The 25,503-nt window shown below is 43.7% G+C and overlaps 2 protein-coding genes across 8 annotated transcripts in view; both read left to right on the plus strand.

Annotated features, from left to right (window-relative positions):
- The window catches only part of usp2a (ubiquitin specific peptidase 2a), a 148,387-nt gene extending 138,963 nt beyond the window's left edge, over positions 1 to 9,424 (plus strand). For 6 of the 7 annotated variants that reach the window (XM_034167764.1, XM_034167768.1, XM_034167766.1 and 3 more), the window contains 3 exons: positions 3,570 to 3,674; positions 3,863 to 3,983; positions 7,135 to 9,424. In XM_034167764.1, the coding sequence (XP_034023655.1) occupies positions 3,570 to 3,674; positions 3,863 to 3,983; positions 7,135 to 7,219 (311 nt within the window). In that variant the 3' untranslated portion in view covers positions 7,220 to 9,424. The remainder of the gene's footprint in view (positions 1 to 3,569; positions 3,675 to 3,862; positions 3,984 to 7,134) is intronic. The other variant, XM_034167767.1, reaches the window with a different exon arrangement.
- Positions 9,425 to 23,627: 14,203 nt separating this feature from the next.
- On the plus strand, positions 23,628 to 24,192 carry LOC117509153 (GTPase IMAP family member 4-like). Its single transcript, XM_034168917.1, has 2 exons — positions 23,628 to 23,816; positions 23,894 to 24,192. The coding sequence occupies exons 1-2, from the start codon at positions 23,676 to 23,678 to the stop codon at positions 24,143 to 24,145; spliced, it is 393 nt and encodes a 130-aa protein (XP_034024808.1). The 5' UTR covers positions 23,628 to 23,675; the 3' UTR covers positions 24,146 to 24,192.
- The last annotated feature ends 1,311 nt before the right edge of the window (positions 24,193 to 25,503 follow it).

Here is a 25,503-nt window from a genome sequence, read left to right on the forward strand (position 1 = left end):
ATTCTAAAACCTGACTGAAACTCTTCAAATAGACCATTCCTCTGCAGATGATCAGTTAGCTGTTTTACAACTACCCTTTCAAGAATTTTTGAGAGAAAAGGAAGGTTGGAGATGGCCTATAATTAGCTAAGATAGCTGGGTCAAGTGATGGCTTTTTAAGTAATGGTTTAATTACTGCCACCTTAAAAGCCTGTGGTACATAGCCAACTAACAAAGATAGATTGATCATATTTAAGATCGAAGCATTAAATAATGGTAGGGCTTCCTTGAGCAGCCTGGTAGGAATGGGGTCTAATAAACATGTTGATGGTTTGGATGAAGTAACTAATGAAAATAACTCAGACAGAACAATCGGAGAGAAAGAGTCTAACCAAATACCGGCATCACTGAAAGCAGCCAAAGATAACGATACGTCTTTGGGATGGTTATGAGTAATTTTTTCTCTAATAGTTAAAATTTTGTTAGCAAAGAAAGTCATGAAGTCATTACTAGTTAAAGTTAATGGAATACTCAGCTCAATAGAGCTCTGACTCTTTGTCAGCCTGGCTACAGTGCTGAAAAGAAACCTGGGGTTGTTCTTATTTTCTTCAATTAGTGATGAGTAGAAAGATGTCCTAGCTTTACGGAGGGCTTTTTTATAGAGCAACAGACTCTTTTTCCAGGCTAAGTGAAGATCTTCTAAATTAGTGAGACGCCATTTCCTCTCCAACTTACGGGTTATCTGCTTTAAGCTACGAGTTTGTGAGTTATACCACGGAGTCAGACACTTCTGATTTAAAGCTCTCTTTTTCAGAGGAGCTACAGCATCCAAAGTTGTCTTCAATGAGGATGTAAAACTATTGACGAGATACTCTATCTCCCTTACAGAGTTTAGGTAGCTACTCTGCACTGTGTTGTTATATGGCATTAGAGAACATAAAGAAGGAATCATATCCTTAAACCTAGTTACAGCGCTTTCTGAAAGACTTCTAGTGTAATGAAACTTATTCCCTACTGCTGGGTAGTCCATCAGAGTAAATGTAAATGTTATTAAGAAATGATCAGACAGAAGGGAGTTTTCAGGGAATACTGTTAAGTGTTCTATTTCCATACCATAAGTCAGAACAAGATCTAAGATATGATTCAAGTGGTGGGTGGACTCATTTACTTTTTGAGCAAAGCCAATAGAGTCTAATAATAGATTAAATGCAGTGTTGAGGCTGTCATTCTCAGCATCTGTGTGGATGTTAAAATCGCCCACTATAGTTATCTTATCTGAGCTAAGCACTAAGTCAGACAAAAGGTCTGAAAATTCACAGAGAAACTCACAGTAACGACCAGGTGGACGATAGATAATAACAAATAAAACTGGTTTTTGGGACTTCCAATTTGGATGGACAAGACTAAGAGACAAGCTTTCAAATGAATTAAAGCTCTGTCTGGGTTTTTGATTAATTAATAAGCTGGAATGGAAGATTGAAATAAGATGGTTACAAGTGTACACAACAAGGAATTTGGACCAATATACAGTAGTGTTCAGAATAATAGTAGTGCTATGTGACTAAAAAGATTAATCCAGGTTTTGAGCATATTTCTTATTGTTACATGGGAAACAAGGTACCAGTAGATTCCGTAGATTCTCACAAATCCAACAAGACCAAGCATTCATGATATGCACACTTTTAAGGCTATGAAATTGGGCTATTAGTAAAAAAAAGTAGAAAAGGGGGTGTTCACAATAATAGTAGCATCTGTTGTTGACGCTCCAGACTCAAAACTATTATGTTCAAACTGCTTTTTTAGCAATCCTGTGAATCACTAAAGTAGTATTTAGTTGTATAACCACAGTTTTTCATGATTTCTTCACATCTGCGAGGCGTTAATTTTGTTGGTTTGGAACCAAGATTTTGCTGGTTTACTAGTGTGCTTGGGGTCATTGTCTTGTTGAAACACCCATTTCAAGGGCATGTCCTCTTCAGCATAAGGCAACATGACCTCTTCAAGTATTTTGACATATCCAAACTGATCCATGATACCTGGTATGCGAAATATAGGCCCAACACCATAGTAGGAGAAACATGCCCATATCATGATGCTTGCACCACCATGCTTCACTGTCTTCACTGTGAACTGTGGCTTGAATTCAGAGTTTAGGGGTCGTCTCACAAACTGTCTGCAGCCCTTGGACCCAAAAAGAACAATTTTACTCTCATCAGTTCACAAAATATTCCTCCATTTCTCTTTAGGCCAGTTGATGTGTTCTTTGGCCAATTGTAACCTCTTCTTCACATCTTTTATTTAACAGAGGGACTTTGCGGGGGATTCTTGCAAATAAATTAGCTTCACACAGGCGTCTTCTAACTGTCACAGCACTTACAGGTAACTCCAGACTGTCTTTGATCATCCTGGAGCTGATCAATGGGTGAGCCTTTACCATTCTGGTTATTCTTCTGTCCATTTTGATGGTTGTTTTCCGTTTGCTTCCATGCTTCTCTGTTTTTTTTTTGGTTTTTTTTTGTCCATTTTAAAGCATTGGAGATCATTGTAGATGAACAGCCTATGATTTTTTGCACCTGCGTATAAGTTTTCCCCTGTCCAATCAACTTTTTAATCAAACTACGCTGTTCTTCTGAACAATGTCTTGAACGTCCCATTTTCCTCAGGCTTTCAAAGAGAAAAGCATGTTCAACAGGTGCTGGTTTCATCCTTACATAGGGGACACCTGATTCACACCTGTTTGTTCCACAAAATTGACGAACTCACTAACTGAATGCCACACTACTATTATTGCGAACACCCCCTTTTCTACTTTTTTTACTAATAGCCCAATTTTATAGCCTTAAGAGTGTGCATATCATGAATGCTTGGTCTTGTTGGATTTGTGAGAATCTACTGAATCTACTGGTACCTTGTTTCCCATGTAACAATAAGAAATATACTCAAAACCTGGATTAATCTTTTTAGTCACATAGCACTACTATTATTCTGAACACTACTGTAGCTGATGCAGACACTTCTTTGTTCTCTCTCTGTCTTTGTCAACATATAGGGAAGGTGGGGGGGGAGGTGATGGTCTAGTGGTTAAGGTGTTGGGTTTGAGACCAGAAGATCATGGGTTCAAATCCCCGCCTGACTGGAAAATCACTAAGGGCCCTTGGGCAAGGCCTTTAATCCCCTATTGCTCCCGGTGTAGTGAGCGCCTTGTATGGCAGCACCCTGACATCGGGGTGAATGTGAGGCATAACTGAAAAGCGCTTTGAGTGTCTAATGCAGATGGAAAAGCGCTATATAAATGCAGTCCATTTACCATATAGGTGGATTTGAAGTTACATGTACTGTAAACTGAGCTTGTTTGTCAGTGTCTTTCTTTTCCAAAGCCCAGGTCTGGTGGCCACCAACTCCTCTGCTGCTTGTCGTTGTAAAGCACCGTGATTCAAAAAAAATAAATTAATAATAATAATAATAATAATAATAATATTCCCAGCCACTAGCTAAATGGATCTTATGCTCAGTGATTCTGTTATTCCATCTGGGTTTCATGCATTCAACTTAGTCAGAACAGTTGATCCTTCACTCTGCTTCCTATCCAGACCTGAAACGCTTTTCTGAAGCAAGAAGAACCAGCAAACTGTCCACTTTTGTTAATTTTCCTTCAAAAGATCTTGACCTACGGGAATTTGCTTCTGAAAACAGCAGTAAGTGTTAACATCCAGTTCAGTGTTTAAATGTGACGAGGAAAACGCAGAGTTGTCATTCTAGAAGCCTGGAAAAAAAGACAAAAATGACAGTTTGCTTTTATTCTGTCCTGATCCACTTGTTTTCGTTAACATCATCATGGTTTGTCCTCATGTCTCCTTTGCTTTGGTTTCTCTCCATTTTGTAGTGAATGCAGTGTACAACCTATATGCAGTGTCCAACCACTCAGGCACCACTATGGGCGGTCACTACACAGCCTACTGTCGCAATCCCAACTCGGGAGAATGGTACACATTTAATGACTCCAGGTAGGTTTGAAGCAGTCAAGAGGTTGAAGTTTATTCATCTGTTTTGCAACATACTCAAATACTTCACCCATTATAGAGTCAGAACCAGAAACTCTTCTCTAGATGTCACCATCATAGACACTATGATAGTGACATCTGTCATTTTTCAAGAAGAAAAACTGAATCCTTTCTGAAGCAGTTTATTCCATGTTTCCCTCATTTTCTGAAGCAGTTGTTAATTTGGTACAAAGTATTAAAATAACTAATTTTTAGAAGTTTAAACCCGGAATCGATCCCTGAGCTCTTCCTCTGCCTTCTCCCTCCTACACAAACATGAATCTCTCATTTTAAAGAATTTAAATAAAACTTCTGTATGTTCATGAAATAGTTCTGGAAGAGTCTTAATAGTGCAGCAGATAACAGAATATTTACAGAAGAATCTTGCAAGTGGTGATAGAAGCACCAAATTTGGCACAGCAGTCAAATTTGGTAACGCGCTACTGAGTTACCGGCATCACTGGTCACAGAATCCGTCAGCCTTGTTTGACCTTTATTTTGCAGACCAAACATTCAACACAGTCAAAACTATTCCGTTTATTAATCCTATTAGTTCCACCAATAATTTGCACCACTTTTCACCAAAATTGGAGCAGCTTTAACTTTTGGCCTCTGAAATCGATCTTTGTCACCATTGTTGCTGTTTTACCTCATAACTCCATAAGTCATAGATAGTCCAAACTATACCTTTTTGGAATGTTTATGATCAGGCAAATAATGTGATATAGTTTTCAATATGATTGGAGCATCTTTTAATTTTTGACCTTGTGTAATTCTTCAATTGACCCATACCTGGCTGGCTGTTGAAAATTCAAGTGGCCAATCAGTTTCGGTCTGTTCTGTGTCAGCCTGATCCTGTCAGATCTCAGAAGCTAAGCAGAGCAGGATCTGGTTAGTACTTGGATGGGAGACCTCTTTGGAACACCAGCGGCTGTGTGTGTTTCTCCAGGTAACACTGGAGTTGCGTCAGGAAGGGCGTCCAACGTAAAACTTGTGCCAAATACCAGTGTGGATCTGGCTGTATCCGCTGTGGCGACCCCAAACAATACGGGAGCAGCCGAATGGACAACAATAAAGTCTAAGGAGTATTTGTACCGAATTTGGTGCTTCTATCACCATTTGCAGGATTGTTTCAGTTATCTGCTGCACTATAAATAATACTGAGTGAACATTGTCTTCACTTTGTGGCTGTACAGTTGAAGCAGTGACTTTTTTCTATGCAGATTACGGCTGGAGAGATTCATCTGACAATTTGAACAATTAAAGATCTTCAATGTAGATTTTGTGCCATGAATTGTTTCAAGCAATTACTGACACCAGTAGGCACGTGTTAGCCGTGATTTGTTCAGTGGTGGGCACTGGTAACGTAAAAGGTTAGCATCGATAACCACTAATCCGCTAACTGAAAGTTAACTGTGATAACAAACACCAAACCGTTAAATCGCTAAAATATGTAGCTAAAGCTACTAATAGGTGCTAACCTTTGTTGTATAAATTTAGCTTTAGTTTGGTTTGTGACTCTAAATTCTTGAACGACAGACCAAAAGAGTTGAAATTTTAATAAGCTGAAGCATAAACTTGTAGGCTCCCAAAAAAGTTCAGCATTTCAAGATCAGATTGTGATCAGGCTGTGCATAAATAATTAAATGGTCTGTTGAAATTAAACAATAGTTTCCATTCATCATACAGTTTGTTCACAGTACAGAAAGTACAAAATAAATAAGAAATATTAAGAAATAAAAATCTGTTTCACACCTGTATTTATTTTCATGCAAGTAGAGGATTGTTGGAGAAAAATGGCAACATCTAAAGTTTGTGAATTGCAATTTTTCTGCCTATTTTAACTATGTTTTAGTAGCATATTCTTTCATGTTGCATATGAAAGTGTGTTATACCAGAACACACTTACCGTGTGCCTGCTGTAGTTAAAAAGATAAGAAGGAAACTCAACCAAAAGGACTAAAGTGTAACAGAAGTAGAGGATTAAAAGTTGGAATAATGAGAAGCTGCAGATGATCCTCCTCACATCCTTTTATCTCCTCTGCTGCCTTGTGGGCTTTCATCCCCTGTGACACTGTACTCCTTCATACAACATCACTCCACTCATCTCCCTCTCATTCTTACTGACTCATATATATTACACATCTTGTACGTTTCTGACATCACTTGTGATTACGGTGTCTTAGGATACTGGTCTGTTACTGTAAAAATTGCAGCTTTGTGTCCTGCAAACTGGACTGCTTCAGTACACTGACTGTTAGCAAGCACGCCGCAGGTACCACATTAAAACCTCATTAATTTCACACAAGATTAATTTATTCATGGATTACCGCCTCCGAGCGGATTATGCTTTCACTTTTGTTGGTTTGATTTTCACCAAATGTGGTGAAAAGGCCCAATGTACAGTTAAAAAGCATTAAAACTGGAATGCATCTGCAGAAAGTGGCAGAACTAGGAAACTTTTTTATTGCTATACATCATGTGTTAATATGAATGAATAATATTTCATGAAACCGGGTGGAAAGATTTGGCCTGTGGCAGATTATATTCCATTTAAAATATGGCGTAGATCTGAATAAACTGCAACAAAATTGGCTTTCGTTTACATGCGATTTTACCTATGAATGATTTAACAAACATTGAAAAATGACCGTTACACTTTGATTCACATTAAGATGAGACACCTTGAAGTTATACAATAAATGATCTTTCGTTACACTTAATTTTATTGTCATGTGAAAAGATAGTCTGATTTAAATAGTGAGTAGAGGACCTAGTTTCTACATCTGTTCACCACCAGGTAATCCCTGAAAATATTCAGCTATTCACTTAGTGGAAATGTGAGCGGGGATACCATAAAGAAGAAGAACGATAATAAACGTGAGCATTACAGTGTTGAGCAGCCACACTTTTACAGTTTAGAGTCTTTGTGTGTATCTAATTAGATGTGTCCGGATTGTCTTCCAGTTATCTGCCTGGGTGGTTCCACACTATGGAACCCAAGGTGGTTCCGTAGTGTCGTGGCACCAGCACGTGCTCCCACACATGACTTGAGGATTGCCTTCATTATGTCTCCCCTAAACTGTAATCTTCCTGTTTCTCTGTGTCTTTCAAGAGTAACGCCAATGTCCTCCAGCCAAGTGCGCAGCAGTGACGCCTACGTCTTATTCTACGAGCTGGCTTCATCGTCACGGATGTGAAGCCTCCTGGAGGACAGAAGGTCTCACTGTCACACTGGATGGAAAGAAGAAGAATGTTGGCGATGCTGGCAGGGCGTGTTGTGGACTTGTATTTGGACATGAATCACATGTATACAGAGAGGTTCATTAACTGGACATTGACTAGATACTGTTGTTTTAGCTGTTTCCTGAAAGTAAATAATGGTTTTCAACTCAAAGTACAGATTTTCAACTTTAATTTTATGGAATTTTTATATACATTGGTTGAATGGTGTACGAATTGGAGCACTGTTTGTTTTTAAGCCCCATTTCAAGGGACAAAACAGTCTCATTTCAAGTGGTCACATAGTTTCAATACCAACACAAATTTATCAGAGATCATTTTGGCCCCATTATGTACATTATTAAAAAGAAAGAGAGCAATTATGGTGAGCTCATGGAAAATCAAAAGACCCAGGAGATCAAATATAGCAAATGTGATGGAAGATTAAATGTTTTCCCCCAAGTGATAAAAACAAATTCACAACAGTTGACCAAATTAAGAATATCCTCCAAAAGGTCCACATACTGTTATCTGTGTCCAAGTCAGTCAAGAAGACTTCATGAGAGAAGAGTGAGGGTTTAAGCAGAAGATGTACCCTTTGGTCGGCCTCAGAAAAAACAAAGACTTGTTAAAGTAAAACAAAAGTCTAGAAACTAGACTGTGACCTGCAGCATATCAGGAAAGCTGCCCAAGATGCTTTTCGGCAAAGAACTAAATTTCTCTGTAGTGGCCAAAGTCACCTGACCTGAATCCAATTAAACAGCTGAATCACTGAAAGCAACCCCCACCCCCCACCCCACCCTCGGATTGTATCGCAAACTCAGCAAACTATGCAGTCCTCAAAAAAAAAAAAAAAAAAAAAACAATGCTCAAATTGTATAATTTGGTGTTTCCACTTATGTGTAAACCATTAAAAAGTGGGAGGAACTGAAACAAAAAGTGCTGTAATTTTTTTCACCATTTACCTGATTAAAATCTAAGAATCCTCAAAGTTGAAGGTCTGCACTGTGGGCTCAGACACTTTCATTCTTTTGAAATTTGATGTGCTGCAGTAAGCAACAAAAATAGCACTAACTGTCGATGTCCAAATATTTATGGACCTGGCTGTGCGTGCCTGCGCCACACCGACCTGGAAACTGGAGCAACACACTGGAAACTACAGGAGTCTGATCAACCAGTACTGCTTTGTTTCTGTTTTTTCTCATTGCAGCTGGATGCACATGTTCTGTGTGCATGTGTGTGTGTGTGTGTATGTGTGTGTGCGCACGCCTGCATCACAGGGCAATAATCCCATCTGACCAACCTATGAATCCGCCTCCATCACAGATGTCCCGCTCTATGCACTGCAAACCAACCCAATTGCGCCTTTTGCTTTTTATTGCATTCTTGATCTTGCTTGCATTCTTGATCTTGCCATTTGCCTCAAACCTTTTTTTTAATTTGTGGGGACTTATGTGCTTTGAAAAAAAAAGTGTCTGTTAAGTGTGCGATTGTTTTGTTTTTTTTTGTTTTGTTTTTTTTACCCTATCAGCATCAGCGCCATTATTATCTCTTACTCTCTGGACTGTGCACAAACTGTACGTAGTGTCCGGATCACAACTTTTTGATGTTCCAAGGAGCTGACAGCTCACCGGCCCGGTTTAATTTCCCTTACCGCTGCACAGCAACTCCAGTTTTCACGCCTGTTTTCTTTCTCCAAAGGTGGCTGGGAAGCCGGTGGATAATGTTAGCTTTACGTTTTTCAGAATCCATCTTCTAACTTGTTATATTTTGATCCCCCCCAACTTCCGAGTGGCTGCTACTGATGTTTAAAAAAAATGTTGTGAATGAGTGAAGAGTCCAGTATGGGCTTGCTAAGGGTTAATAATGTAGATAATAATAATGAGCATCATTATCTGGCTTTTCTTCCTCTCTTGTTTCATGCCATTGAACAACACGGAAAGAATGTTTAAAGTTTTAAAAAACTATCTATTTTTGTAACCTGATGCAATATGGAGAATACTATTCAACGGTGCTGAAAATGACCCCTTGCTGTTTTCAGTTGGTTTATTTACCAGGTTTCAAGAGAGAGAAAAGGCTATTATGTATGCGTACATGTGACAATGTGATGAGTCACGGTTTTTAAAAGTGGCAGTCAAACACATGAATATATAAATATATATGAATAAAATTCAGCAAAAGTGGTTTTAACTTTTGTCCTTTTTTATTTGAGCTTTTATCAGTGGTGGGCATATCTTACCTAAAAATTAGCTTTGATAACCGCAAACTGAAGATTTAACTGTGAAAACGCTAAACCGATAAACCACTAAAACGTTTAGCTGAAGCTACTGCTAATTGCTAACTTTGTTAAATAAATTTACTTTTGGCTTGTTTTTATTTTTATTTATTTCTTAATTTTTTTATTTTGGCTCTAAAACTCTGAAAACGGTCGTATAGAATTTAAATTTTAATATGTTTTAGCATAAACATTAACGTTTGCAAAAAAGGTTTAGCATGCCAAGATCAGATGATGATCAAGATGTGCATTTTCTACACCCGCTTACTCTCATCAAGGGTCACAAAGCTCCCAGACGGGGGCGGAGTTAGCCTATTTTTAGGGGTGCTCAGAACCCCTAAATATATATATATATATATATATATATATATACTACTATTTTTTTAAACCTATTTCAAGCATTACGCCAAAATATGTATTACAAGAACACAGTAATTTGATCATCTCCCCTTCTTGGGCAAATGGTTCAATCCACGAAGCGCACCTACATTCATCTCTCTCTCTGCTCTGACATGTGTTTGTGCCACGTGGTGCTGCTGCAGGTGGCGCTCATTTAGCAGATGCGCTGTCCTGTGAGCGCTGGTGGTAACCTCGCCCAGCTGCGCTGTCAAGTGATTGTCAGGCGACTGTCACATTTGCGAGGTATTTATTCACAGTTTATGTCTCTGAATGTGAAGAGCAAGTGCAACTTTCTGAAAAGTGCTTATTTTACTCACCTGGCTACCTATCGCTAAACAGTATATTGCTCTACAAATTAGTGCGCGCTGTGCGTGGTCAAATGTAAGATTGATTCGGTGTTCTTTTTTTTCAACTAAATCCTCTTGTCAGCTACTAAATGGTGCTGCCCTTCAATCTGTGTAGCTTCCATGAACAAATCACTCTCCTCCATCAAATACCATCTACACAGATCTGACTTTATAAATTGTTGCGTGGGCTGCTGAAGAGGAGGTACTGCTGGCCCACCACCACCAGAGGGCACCCTGCCTGGAGTGCGGGCTCCAGGCACCAGAGGGCGCTGCCGCCTCACAGGAGCAGCCGGTGACAGCTGACACTCATCACCTGTGACAGCTGTCACAGCTGACACTCATCACCTGTGACAGCTGTCACCACTCATCTGATCTGCATCGGTATATCAGCAAGACGTCATCTCCACCTCTTTGCCGAGATATCGTTCTACCTGAAAGGTAATATCCTCAGCCTGACTGCTTGATAGAAAGCCCTTTTTGTTGTGATTTTTGTGAGTGATAACAGACTTTTTCTCCAACGAGAGGTGGAGGTAGCTTCCCTGCCGTGCAGATTGCTGGGTGCAGACGCACCCACGTTTAATTGTGTTTTTGTTCCTCGCCAGCAGTACCAGGTCCGACACGCGGAGGCAGTGGCCACCTGGGAGTTCGGGACTTGGCGGCTCCAGTATTCCCGGGGTCTGGTGGCGGAGGAAATCGTGTGGTTCCGGTTCTGCTTTGGACAGGCGTCTCCTATCTTCGAGCCTGCCCCCACGACACCTTGTAATTTGACCTTTGATCTATTGTGGAATCTGTTGTGTTTGTTGTGCACGTTCGCAACAGTAAAGTGTTGTTGTTTGACCTATTCTATTGTCCGTTCATTTGCGCCCCCTGTTGTGGGTCCGTGTACTTACACTTTCCCAACAATAAATGCTTAGTTAATGTCCTTAACTAAGCATTTCAGAATTAAGACAGTAAACTTTATCACAACGTTTAATGCACAGCATGATAATAAGTGAATAATTGAAATTCCTGCTAAAAAGGCATAAATCATAAAACTCATTTTGTATTTTTATTTGTTGGCAAACCAAGCCTGCAGTGCAGTGATGGATATCAGAGCATTTTTTCAAAAGCAAAAAAAGCTTCAGGTGAGGTTTGTGCACTCTATAGACCTTATGTGATAGTAGATATGGACATTGAGAATAGCAAAGGATGGAAAGTGAAGCTAAGGGTAAATTGAACATGTGTATCAGACTGTGGAGGTGTCTTACTTGTGTTACTGGTGTTTTGGTATGAATTCTGACTTTTAAGTCACACATTTTTATTTTTCTTACTTTTAAGGACTTCATTAGATCTTGTCTGTCCTTTCTATGCTTTGCTGTTAATTCAATAAATAATTCATATTCATATATTTCTTATCCTGAACCCATTTAAACCAGGTCCTGCACACGGCACTAAACCTCACTGATCACAACTCCAACTACTGTATTTTTATGACTTACAATGTGGATGTGCGTGCTGCCAGAAAAACCGAGACATCAATCAGTTTGTAGAATAAATAAATGAATAACCAAAACTAAAACACAGTCTAAGTAATGCCTAAAACTGTCTAAATGTAATTGAAAAGTGATACCAGGGTCAGTGTTCTGTACTTACTATGACATAGTAATCTGTTAAGATGAAATAGAAAAATCTTCAATAACTATAGGCTCATAAGACTAATATAAAAACAAGGATAATATACTGTACTCAGCCTCTATATTATATTTCAGACCTGCTCCTAAGTTGCAATTACTATTTTCCCTCACCACATTAGGAGATTAAATTATTTGTTATATAAACTGCACCAGAATGCAGGAATTTTATGTATGGGCCGTTATCCTTTGCTAATATGCGTTTGTTTTTGTTTTGTTTTGTTGTGTTTTTTTAGCATTTTGACAATGAATGCAGCTTTTACAAGCAATGTTTTCACTCTGAATTCATGGGAAATTGTATTTCTGGACATCTAGATTTTAAAAATTTTTTAAATGTGCTAAGCACCCCTAAAACTGGAAGTCTAAAATCGACTCTGCTCCCAGAGCCTTTTTATATACATATATATAAATCAAATCAATTTTATTTATATAGCGCCAAATCACAACAACAGTTGCCCCAAGGCGCTTTATATTGCAAGGCAAGGCCATACAATAATTACGGAAAAACCCCACGGTCAAAACGACCCCCTGTGAGCAAGCACTTGGCAACAGTGGGAAGGAAAAACTCCCTTTCAACAGGAAGAAACCTCCAGCAGAACCAGGCTCAGGGAGGGGCAGTCGTCTTCTGGGACTGGTTGGGGCTGAGGGAGAGAACCAGGAAAAAGACATGCTGTGGAGGGGAGCAGAGATCAATCACTAATGATTAAATGCAGAGTGGTGCATACAGAGCAAAAGAGAAAGAAACACTCAGTGCATCATGGGAACCCCCCAGCAGTCTAAGTCTATAGCAGCATAACTAAGGGATGGTTCAGGGTCACCTGATCCAGCCCTAACTATAAGCTTTAGCATTTTTGAGAAGTCCAAGACAAATTTCCCCATGGGGACATTAAAAGTATATATCTATCTATCTATCTATCTAAAAAGGAAAGTTTTAAGCTTAATCTTAAAAGTAGAGAGGGTGTCTGTCTCCCTTATCTGAATTGGGAGCTGGTTCCACAGGAGAGGAGCCTGAAAGCTGAAGGCTCTGCCTCCCATCCTACTCTTACAAACCCTAGGAACTACAAGTAAGCCTGCAGTCTGAGAGCGAAGCGCTCTATTGGGGTGATATGGTACTATGAGGTCCCTAAGATAAGATGGGATCTGATTATTCAAAACCTTATAAGTAAGAAGAAGATATAAAACCTGAGTTTGATTTTCGGTCATCTTTCTTATCTGTGTCTTTGAAAAAGACACTTGATCTGCATTGTCTCAGTCCACCCAACTGTAAATGGGTACCAGCCTTGGTGGGGGAAGTAACCTGTGATGGACTGGTGTCCCATCCAGGAAGAGTCATAGATTCCTATCTCCTTCACACATTGTATTCCAGAGATATATGGAGCTAAATCCAGGCCAAAAGTATTGTAATCTGAAAAAAAAGATTGAAAAAATAAATTTTGAAAATGAAAATTCAGTTTGTTCTTGAATTTTATAATCATTTAAAAAGTATTATCAAAATAAAAATAAGTGTAAGATATAGATAAGCCCTACCATCAATGGGCCTCATTGGAATAAAGGACTTTCTTCTTCTATTCTTCTTATTCTATTTTGAATCACAACTCACCTGATAGAAAAGTTTGATTTGGGGTTCCATAGAAATTTAATTTATCTAGTTTTATTTATTTGATCTCAGTTTTGCATGTGTCTTTGCGTGTCAGGTGACATCACTCAATGTATTAGCCAAAACAACTTCCCAGGAACTGGCTCTTTGTGGACTTTGGAATGAACAGTGAACTTGTGGCATGAGTCAGCCTATATACTCTAAGTGTATAAAACCAGAGGGTAACAAGGAACTGGAATCAGAGACAAGAAAACAGCAGAACTCAGACCGACATGCTGGTTCAGGAATAATCCTCGGTATTGGAATAAACAGCTTGAAACCTTCTCATGGAGGGCTCTTGTGGTAAGTTAATGAAAAGTAATAAAAATAAGTGTGTACAGCTGTCACCTCTGTTATCTGTCCATTTCAATTTGAAAACAAATTGTTTCAGAAAATAGCTGAAACCATATTTCTCTGTTTTTGCGCCTCACTCCACACGCAGACTCAAGTATCGATTTTGACTATATCATTACTGGCACATTACAATAGACAGACTAAGCAGATGCAGACGATGGATGGCTGTCAATCACACAGGGTGGTGACTAATTACAACACTAAGCTGAGGGATCAGTGATGGACATAAATATGACAAACATGAATAATATGTTGTGTGGGCCGCCAGAAGAGGAGGTACTGCTGGCCCACCACCAGTGGGCGCCCTGCCTGAAGTGCGGGCTTCAGGCACGAGGGGGTGCTGCCGCCTACAGGAACAGCCGAGGTGACAGCTGTCACCCATCAACCATGACAGCTGTCACCGATCATCTGCGTCACACCAGGAATAAAAGCAGGAAGACACCTCCACCACATCGCTGAGATACCGACTTCAGTGAGAGGTAATATCCTCAGCCATTTGTGGTAATCTAATAATCTGTCTATTGTGAGTGTTTGCAGGAGTACCGGTCCTTAGTTTTGTGGAAGCTGAGTGAGTGCAGGACGGCACTCTTTCCCTCTGAGGGATCACTGCATACACATATTGAGTGAGAGGTGGAGGTGGAATTCCCACCATTATTGTTACAGGGTGTACACACACCCACACTTGACTGTCTTTGTTTTCCGCCAGCAGTACCAGATCCGACACGCTGAGACGGTGGCCACCTGGGGACTTCGGGACTTGGCGGCTCCAGTATCCCTCGGGTTCGGTGGCGGTGGAAATCGTGTGGTTCCGATTCGTCTCCAGACGGGCGTCTCCTATCGTCGAGCCTGCCCACACGACACCTTTATTGATTGACTTGTATCCATTCTGTAATCTGCTGTGTTTGGTTGTGGCATTCACAACAGTAAAGTGTTCTAATTTAACTCCTTCTATTGTCCGTTCATTTACGCCCCCTGTTGTGGGTCCGTGTCACTACACTTTCCCAACATAATAACCACTATATTCCAACTTTCCAGTGGCGCCATCAGGGATTTTGGGCACCATGAAAAGAAAGCTTATTGGGCCACCCCTGATATTATTTTGTCAGTATGATAATTGTATTAGGGGCCTCCTGTCAATCATGGGCACCTAGAATCCTTCTCCTTATTCTCCCCCTTTCATCGCCCGTGGTGGTGTGTGCAGCTAAAAGTTAGATTTGATAACTGCTAATAAATGAAAAGTTAACTGTGACAACATTCAAGCCATAAACTGCTAAAATATTTATCTGAAGTTTCTGTTTTTATTATTATTTTTTACACTAATACACTGAAAAATAGGCCTAAAGAGCTGAAATTTGATTTTTCAACCATATACAGTCTACGGTTGCAGCATAAATGTGGAGATTCCTAAAAAGGGGAACATGCCAAGATCAAATGATGTTGAAGATATCAATTAAATGAACAAATGAAATTAAACAGTAAAATAGTTTCTATTAAACAGAGTTAAACAGTTTTCATTCAACATTCATCTTATTCACAGTACATGAATTAGTAAGTGAATGAAAAACTATTAAGAAATAAAAATACATATCACTCCATCTCCTTGAGGCAATGCTTGCTGCCTTTGTACAATGCTAGGGTTTACAAATGTGTTTGACAATAAACTTTATTTTTTAAATGTTGTCTTACTTAAAATTACGGCACTAAATTCAGTGGAAGTTAATTGATCCGCTAATAGTTAGCTGAAAAGCTAATCTGTTAACCCAATAGGGGAACTTACCATTAGTCCTAGTCCTAGTATTAAGGAAAGTATGTTGAAGTTGTTTTTACATTTATGGTAGACTTACAAAAGGGTGGCAATTTAAAAAAAAAAATTATGGTGAATTACCATTATTTGTTGATTTTCAATTCAACAGATTTGCAAACAACATGACAGTTAAAGGTAATCCCTAGTACTAGTGGACCCTCCCCACAAAACAGTTAGCTTCACTAATTAGCTGTTACCTGCTTAGCCGATCTGTGCCCACCAGTGCTTGTATGTAAAATATGTCTACCCATGTCTGACACAATAATGAATCAAATGTTTATTTTCTTTTAAATATTTCTTAAAACATTAGAGCTTTCACTTCACAAATAATGTGCCAACTACGTATTATTTCAGCTAGCACGTTATTGGGGTATGTTGCAGAAACAAACTGATCATTTTGTTGTGTGGGCCGCTGAAGAGGAGGTACTGCTGGCCCAACACCACCAGAGGGCGCCCTGCCTGGAGTGTGGGCTCCAGGCACCAGAGGGCGCTGGCCCTCACAGGAGCAGCCGGGGTGACAGCTGTCACTTATCACCTACGACAGCTGTCACCAATCATCTGATCAGCAGTGGTATATCAGCAAGACGACATCTCCACCTCTTTGCCGAGATATCGCTCTACCTAGGAGGTACAGTACTCAACCGACTGTGTTGTCTTTTTGACATTAACACTTTGTTACTTTTGTGCGTTGAATAGCAGACATTCTTCCGACGAGAGGTGGAGGTGGTTTTCCCGCCATACGTGTTGCTGGGTGCAAACGCACCCACATTTAACTGTTTTTGTTCCTCGCCAGCAGTACCAGATCCGACACGCGGAGGCAGTGGCCACCTGGGAGTTCGGGACTTGGCGGCTCCAGTATTCCCGGGGTTCGGTGGCGGAGGAAATCGTGTGGTTCCGGTTCTGCTTTGGACAGACGTCTCTTATCTTCGAGCCTGCCCACGTGACACATTTTGTGAATTGACTTCTTTGTCTATTATTGTAATCTGTTGTGTTTGTTGTGCTTATTCACAACAGTAAAGTGTTGTTATTTGACTTCCTCCATTGTCCGTTCATTTGCGCCCCCTGTTGTGGGTCCGTGTTCCTACACTTTCACAACAGGATATCTCGGCCAACGTCATGGACCCCGAGGGGCGTCAACCGGCTGTTGAACGGCCAATGGAAGAGCAGGGCGCACAGGCGTCTGCAGGAGGAATGATCGGTGAGTTGCAGCGAATCCTCACCGCTTTTACGGCTTGGTTGGATCTAATGACCGAGCAGAACATCCTCCTTAACCGCAGGGTGGAGGCTCTCGCCGCGCAGGTGGAAGCGCGCCCTCAGGGCGCTGCTGCGGCTCCCCCTCCTGTCGATCCTGTGCGCAACAGTGACGTTCCACAGGTCGTTCAACGACCCCTCCCACCTTCCCCTGAAGCATACATAAGCCCTCCAGAGCCGTACGGGGGTTGTGTGGAGACGTGCGCGGACTTTCTTATGCAGTGTTCGCTCGTCTTCGCACAACGTCCCGTCATGTACGCGACTGATGCTAGTAAGATAGCTTATGTGATTAATCTGCTTCGCGGTGAGGCACGCGCTTGGGCTACAGCGCTCTGGGAGCAAAATTCATGGCTCCTTCTGACATATGATGGGTTTGTGAGGGAGTTCAGAACAGTGTTTGATCACCCAAATAGAGGAGAGACCGCTTCAGCCGTGCTGCTGTCAATGAGACAGGGGCGCCGGAGCGCAGCTGCTTATGCAGTCGACTTCCGCATCGCGGCTGCGAGGTCCGCCTTCGTAAACGGACTGTCGTTGGTCCTGAAGGAGCACCTGGTGGCCAAGGACGAACCGCGGGATTTAGACTGGCTTATTGATCTCGTTATACGATTAGACAATCGGTTAGAAGAACGCCGTCGGGAACGAGACGAAGGGCGTGGCCGGGCACGCGCCGTCCCTCTCCCTTCCGGTTCCGACCGAGTTCCGCCCTCCCCACGCTCCACGGCCTCTACGCTCCGTGTGGTTACAGCTCCCCCTGCTGATGAAGCTATGGACACGAGCAGGGCCACATTTAGGCCACCAGATAGACAGAGGAGGCTGGTCCGCGGAGCGTGCTTTGTTTGTGGCTCAATAGAGCATCAAGTGAGGGACTGCCCCGAGCGGTTAAACACCAATGCCCGCCCCTAGAAACTGGGCTAGGGGTGGGCCAAGACATTCACGTGGGACATACCCATATTGCCACACGACTCCCAGTTACAATCCTTTATGAGGATTTAACCCTGCAGGCCCCAGCACTGGTGGACACGGGCTCTGAAGGGAATCTGCTAGACAGCAGATGGGCCAGGGAGGCAGCGCTCCCTCTGGTGGCGCTTACCTCACCTGTGCAGGTGCGGGCACTAGATGGCTCCCTACTCCCTTTAATTACACATAAGACAAGGGAACCACCGGGAGGAGATCAAGTTTTTTGTGACTCCTGCCACCTCCCGTGTGATTCTCGGGTTCCCTTGGATGTTAAAACACAATCCCCGGATCGATTGGCCGTCCGGGGTAGTGGTTCAGTGGAGCGAGACCTGCCATCGGGTATGTTTAGGTTCCTCGGTTCCTCCCGGTTCCCAGGCTAAGGAGGAGGTCAGAGTCCCGCCCAATCTTGGGATGGTGCCGGTGGAGTACCATGACCTTGTGGATGTGTTCAGTAAGGATCTGGCGCTCACCCTTCCCCCGCACCGTCCGTACGATTGTGCCATTGATTTGGTTCCAGGCGTTGAGTTCCCATCCAGCAGGCTGTACAACCTCTCACGACCTGAGCGCGAATCAATGGAGACCTACATCCGGGACTCTTTAGCCGCCGGGTTGATCCGGAATTCCACCTCCCCGATGGGTGCAGGTTTCTTTTTTGTGGGTAAAAAAGACAGCGGACTTCGTCCATGCATTGATTATAGGGGGCTGAACGAAATCACGGTTCGTAATCGATACCCGTTGCCCTTGTTGGATTCAGTGTTCACGCCCCTGCATGGAGCCCAGATATTCACTAAGCTAGATCTTAGAAATGCGTATCACCTGGTTCGGATCCGGAAGGGAGACGAGTGGAAGACGGCATTTAACACCCCCTTAGGTCACTTTGAGTACCTGGTCATGCCGTTCGGCCTTACAAACGCCCCCGCGATGTTCCAAGCATTAGTTAATGATGTCTTGCGGGATTTCCTGCACCGATTCGTCTTCGTATATCTAGACGATATACTCATCTTTTCTCCGGATCCTGAGACTCATGTCCGGCATGTACGTCAGGTCCTGCAGCGGTTGTTGGAGAACCGGCTGTTTGTGAAGGGCGAGAAGTGTGAGTTTCACCGCACCTCTTTGTCCTTCCTGGGGTTTATCATCTCCCCCAACTCCGTCGCTCCTGATCCGGCCAAGGTTGCGGCGGTGAGAGACTGGCCCCAACCCACCAGCCGTAGGAAGCTGCAACAGTTCCTCGGCTTTGCAAATTTCTACAGGAGGTTCATTAAGGGCTACAGTCAGGTAGTTAGCCCCCTGACAGCCCTGACCTCTCCAAAAGTCCCCTTCACCTGGTCGGATCGGTGCGATGCCGCGTTCAAGGAGTTGAAACGGCGCTTCTCGTCTGCACCTGTTCTGGTGCAGCCCGATCCTAGTCGCCAGTTTGTGGTTGAAGTGGACGCCTCGGACTCAGGGATAGGAGCCGTGCTATCCCAGAGTGGAGAGGCCGATAAGGTCCTTCACCCGTGTGCCTATTTTTCCCGCAGGTTGACCCCGGCCGAACAGAACTATGACGTCGGCAATCGAGAACTCCTTGCGGTGAAAGAGGCTCTTGAAGAGTGGAGACATCTGTTGGAGGGAACGTCCGTGCCATTCACGGTTTTCACTGACCACCGGAACCTGGAGTATATCAGGACCGCCAAGCGGCTGAACCCCAGGCAAGCCCGCTGGTCACTGTTCTTCGGCCGTTTTGACTTCCGGATCACCTACCGCCCCGGGACCAAAAACCAGAGATCGGATGCCTTGTCCCGGGTGCATGAAGACGAAGTCAAAACGGAGTTGTCGGATCCACCGGAACCCATCATCCCGGAGTCCGCTATCGTGGCCACCCTCACCTGGGACGTAGAGAAAACCGTCCGGGAGGCCCTGGCACGGAGCCCGGATCCCGGAACTGGGCCGAAGAACAAACTTTACGTCCCACCAGAGGCCAGGGCTGCAGTCCTGGACTTCTGTCACGGCTCCAAGTTCTCCTGTCATCCAGGGGTGCGTAGAACCGTGGCAGTTGTCCGGCAGCGCTTCTGGTGGGCGTCCCTGGAGGCCGACGTCCGGGATTATATCCAGGCCTGCACCACCTGCGCCAGGGGCAAGGCTGACCACCGCAGGGCATCGGGACTGCTCCAGCCGCTGCCTGTGCCTCATCGCCCCTGGTCCCACATCGGCCTGGGTTTTGTCACGGGCCTCCCGCCGTCCCAGGGCAACACCACCATCCTCACGATAGTGGACCGATTCTCCAAGGCGGCCCACTTCGTGGCCCTCCCGAAGCTCCCGACTGCCCAGGAGACAGCGGACCTCCTGGTCCACCACGTCGTCCGGCTGCATGGGATTCCAACAGACATCGTCTCCGATCGCGGTCCCCAGTTCTCCTCGCAAGTCTGGAGGAGCTTCTGCCGGGAACTGGGGGCCACGGTGAGTCTCTCGTCCGGGTATCATCCTCAGACCAACGGGCAAGCAGAACGGGTCAATCAGGAGGTGGAACAGGCCCTGCGCTGCGTGACGGCCGCGCACCCGGCGGCCTGGAGTACCCATTTGGCCTGGATCGAGTATGCCCATAACAGCCAGGTGTCTTCTGCCACCGGCCTCTCCCCTTTTGAGGTGTGTCTGGGGTACCAGCCCCCGTTGTTTCCGGTGGTTGAGGGAGAGGTCGGTGTGCCCTCGGTCCAGGCCCACCTGCGGAAGTGCCGTCGGGTGTGGCGCGCCGCCCATTCTGCTTTGCTAAAGGCCCGGACGAGGGCAAAAGCCCATGCAAACCGTCGGCGGACCCTGGCCCCTGCGTATCGGCCAGGGCAGGAGGTGTGGTTGTCCACAAAGGACATTCCCCTAAAAGTGGACTCCCCTAAACTACAGGATCGTTACATCGGTCCCTTCAAAATCCTCAAGGTCATCAGTCCAGCCGCAGTGAGGCTTCAGCTTCCGGCCTCACTGCGGATCCATCCTGTTTTCCATGTGTCCCGGATAAAGCCGCATCACACCTCACCCCTCTGTGCTCCGGGTCCGGCGCCACCTCCTGCCCGGCTCATCGATGGTGAGCCGGCTTGGACTGTGCGCCGGCTCTTGGATGTCCGTAGGATGGGCCGGGGCTTCCAGTATTTGGTGGACTGGGAGGGGTACGGACCCGAAGAACGCTCCTGGGTGAAGAGGAGCTTCATCCTGGACCCGGCCCTCCTGGCCGATTTCTACCGCCGCCACCCGGACAAGCCTGGTCGGGCGGCAGGAGGCGCCCGTTGAGGGGGGGGTCCTGTTGTGTGGGCCGCTGAAGAGGAGGTACTGCTGGCCCACCACCACCAGAGGGCGCCCTGCCTGGAGTGCGGGCTCCAGGCACCAGAGGGCGCTGCCGCCTCACAGGAGCAGCCGGGGTGACAGCTGTCACTTATCACCTACGACAGCTGTCACCAATCATCTGATCAGCAGTGGTATATCAGCAAGACGACATCGCCACCTCTTTGCCGAGATATCGCTCTACCTAGGAGGTACAGTACTCAGCCGACTGTGTTGTCTTTTTGACATTAACACTTTGTTACTTTTGTGCGTTGAATAGCAGACATTCTTCCGACGAGAGGTGGAGGTGGTTTTCCCGCCATACGTGTTGCTGGGTGCAAACGCACCCACATTTAACTGTTTTTGTTCCTCGCCAGCAGTACCAGATCCGACACGCGGAGGCAGTGGCCACCTGGGAGTTCGGGACTTGGCAGCTCCAGTATTCCCGGGGTTCGGTGGCGGAGGAAATCGTGTGGTTCCGGTTCTGCTTTGGACAGACGTCTCTTATCTTCAAGCCTGCCCACGTGACACATTTTGTGAATTGACTTCTTTGTCTATTATTGTAATCTGTTGTGTTTGTGGTGCTTATTCACAACAGTAAAGTGTTGTTATTTGACTTCCTCCATTGTCCGTTCATTTGCGCCCCCTGTTGTGGGTCCGTGTTCCTACACTTTCACAACACATTTAGCAATAAATTACACATATTTTTTTCTACTTTGTGGTTGATATGAAATGGAGGCCTAACTATAGAATAAATCATGTTCTGACAATTATGTGTTGTGGGTTTGTTCTATTTTTATTCGTGTGGCCATAACTGATGGTCACCCGACTGAGTCTGGTCTAATTAGGTTTCTTTCTCACAGGCCCTGCGCCAGAAAAAAAATATTAAGGGGGCGATGAGTTTATCACAGCCCCCCCCCCCCCCCCCCCCCCCCCACACACACACAAAAGTGCGCACCGGAGGGTACCTGCCTCTGAGCGTGCGTAATGAATTGGGTGCGCTCCTAGAAAGCTCGTGTATTTAGGCTACACCGTTGTAAGAGACTGACTAAGAGTAAAGAGTGATGACAGTATTTTTTAATTATTATTTGAACGTATAGACCCTCGGTCAAGTGATCTCCTGTATACCACAAAACCAAACCAACTAATCTGAGAAACGACATGAGACAGTAGATTAACCCCACATACAGCCCTCCATCACAAGCGCAAACAATTGGGCATGACAGTCACACAATGGGTCAAAGATAAACCTTTCATGTAGATATACAGTGGTCCCTCGTTTATCGCGGGAGATACGTTCTAAAAATAGCCCGCAATAGGCGAAATCCGAAGTAGACAGCTTTATTTTTTACAATTATTATAGACGTTTTAAAGCTGTAAAACCCCTCACTACACACTTTATACACTTTTCTCTCTTGTGTAAACACTCTCAAAGTTCAAACCTTAGTAGAAAAATAAGACCAACCTGTTTTCAGGCCCAAACATTTGTTTAAGAAATAAAAATAGAATGTTTTCCTATAAATAATTATGATGGCTTTTAGAACTAACAAATTTAATTTTAACGATCAATCTACAAGGTTGGACACATAAGAAATTATTAATAGTGACTGACCAGTATCTCACAGTTCCTCTGATCACGCCTCTTCGTCCTGCGCCGTGCCACTTTCGCGCCTTTTTCCACTCACACCTCGCTGCAGGTGTCTTTTTCCGAGTGAAGAACACAGTTATGGGTAGTTGTTGACGCTCTTTTTTCTTCTGGACGAGAAGATTCTTATAAACAGACACGCAGAACACAATGCGCGTACTCTCCCTTCGCTGTGCCGCAACAGGTGTCCCGTCATCTTGACAGAACACAGGTGTTGTGCCAGATTCAGCACCCCTGCCGTGAAATGCACCCCCTTCGCGGGAACGCGCATTTGAACCTTGTCACCTTTAAACACATTTAACAGCACAGATACACAGTTTGCGCAGACAGAAATGTTCACAAATCAGTATGATTTTTATTGAATCTGGCACAACACCTGCCTGCTTGATGGGGACGCAGAGCACAATGCGCTGTTTAAAAAAAACAAAAAAAACATGCAAAATTGGACTAAAAAAATCCGCGAAACTGCGAGGCACTATATTTTCCAGTATTTCTTTTTCTTTCTTTTTTATTTTTATTTTTGATAACTGTCACATCCGAGGGTGCGAGGTTGATGACGTGAGGGGGCGTCGCCCCCAAACGCCCCCTCGTGGCGCCGGGTCCGCAGAATGCTTGAAGGTTTTTTATTTATTTATTTATTTATAGAATTGTTGCCAATGTGTTTGCTTATGTGTAAACCTTGCTCATGTATCACAGTTTGAGATGACCAATGGTGTGCCATGATGCTATATACATGAATTGATTTTAACTCAGTGTGTATAGATCAAATGCATTTGCAATTGCATCACAATTGTTTGTTTTAGAGAGCAGCATGTCTCACATGGTTGTGCTATTACTGGGTGAGAAACAAAGTGGTAAGAGCTCAGCAGGAAACACCATCCTGGGCAGACAAGCCTTTCCCAAAGCAACAACTCGCAGCTCCAAGGAGACCGGCAACGTTTTGGGGAAACAGGTGGTTACTGAAGTTCAGAGTTTGGCTTTAATGATTTTAAACCTATGTTCTACTCACTGGCTAAACCTAATTAACAGGTGACAATCGTGGACACACCAGGGTGGTTGTCCCACTCCCCCACTCCAGAGAGGGTGTCTAAGGAGCTCCGCAGAGGCCTGGATCTCTGCCGACCAGCACCACATGCCATACTGATGGTGCTGCCCATCACCTCTAACTTCAACCAGCAGAACTTAAGAGCCATGGAGGTCCAACTCACATTACTCCATACACCCATATTGCAAAGAAGTATTGTCCTCTTCACCTATGGAGACATGTTAGGTGACTCATGAATTTCAGCTTCTGTCTGATATCTTTGAAGTTACAGTGTGCGGGGTTAACGGGTGTTCATTAGCACAAATAAAATATAACATCCATTACCATCTGTTCATTACTGTATAACTGCCTGCAACAATGAATAAGCCCTTCATACATATAACTACATGGGGCCGCCATGTTGATACAGTCATCAAAAAAGTGCACAGTCGCTTCAATCTTTAGCATTTTGCAGCATGGCCAGTTGCACTGTCTGCTAGTTGCTAGTGCAGGGTAACAAGTTAAAAACTAATTTTTGTAAACTGGAGGATCATACATATTGCGTATCTCACAAGAAGGCAAGAGAGTATGAATCTACATCCCCAAAGAAGCAGAATTTGGAAAGGGGAAACAAAATAATATCACCACCAGATGATGCTGAGTCCTACACACTGTCCTGTAGGGATGCGTTAGTGTATGATGGGAACAGTGGTGGGCACAGCTAACCAAAAGGTTAGCTTTGACAACCGCTAATACACTAACTGAAAAATTAACTTTTCTAATGATAAACTGATAAACTGAAAAAAAAAAAAAAAGCAGAATCTACAGCTAATCGCTAACTTTTAGTATTGACTCCAGTACACTGTCAGCTACTGACAAGCCAGTTTTGACTTTAAGCACCACTGATACTTCTGAGTAGAATCAAAGGCGATCACAAACCCAACACAAACAATGAGTCAAAGCGTCTGTCTTTGTCCACCCTGCCCACTGCTGTAAGGAAGAGTCATTTACATTCAACATACACTGGCCCAGACGTGTGGCAAATGGGATAAAAAAGCAAAGCAGGTTTGACTTATGGTTTGATTTAAAAATCAAACTAATTCCGGACAATTTATTGATATTAACATTAACTCTGTCATTTTTACAAAGTGAAAATATCACAAATATGTTTTAGTTTTAAATGAATGCACTAATTCTGAAGGTTTGAGCATTAAAACTCACAGATGCCAAAAGACATGGGAAAATCAGCCTCCTCATCATTGGTTGACTATTTATTTACAGAAACCAACAAGTTACTGTAATGTATGTGTTGGTTTTTACAAATAAATGTGTATTTGTAAATATGTCATTTTTTTTCATTTGTAAAACAAAAAGACATTTGCAAAACTGAAAATTCTGTTTAAGTGTGATTCAGCACACCAAAAGGCAACCGCATAGCAAAGCACAGAGAAAGAGAGAGAGAGAGAGAGAGAAAGGAATCAGCCAGAGTTGACTGAAGCCGTGAGTTTTCTATCGACAGGAGCCCCACTTTACGCTCTGTTCACAGCCTTATAGGGTGAAAGGATCAACAGTTATGACAAATCTGACTTCAGACATCGAATCTACATATCTGAAT

This window comes from Thalassophryne amazonica, chromosome 4 (assembly GCF_902500255.1).
Source record: "Thalassophryne amazonica chromosome 4, fThaAma1.1, whole genome shotgun sequence".
NCBI lineage: Eukaryota > Metazoa > Chordata > Actinopteri > Batrachoidiformes > Batrachoididae > Thalassophryne > Thalassophryne amazonica.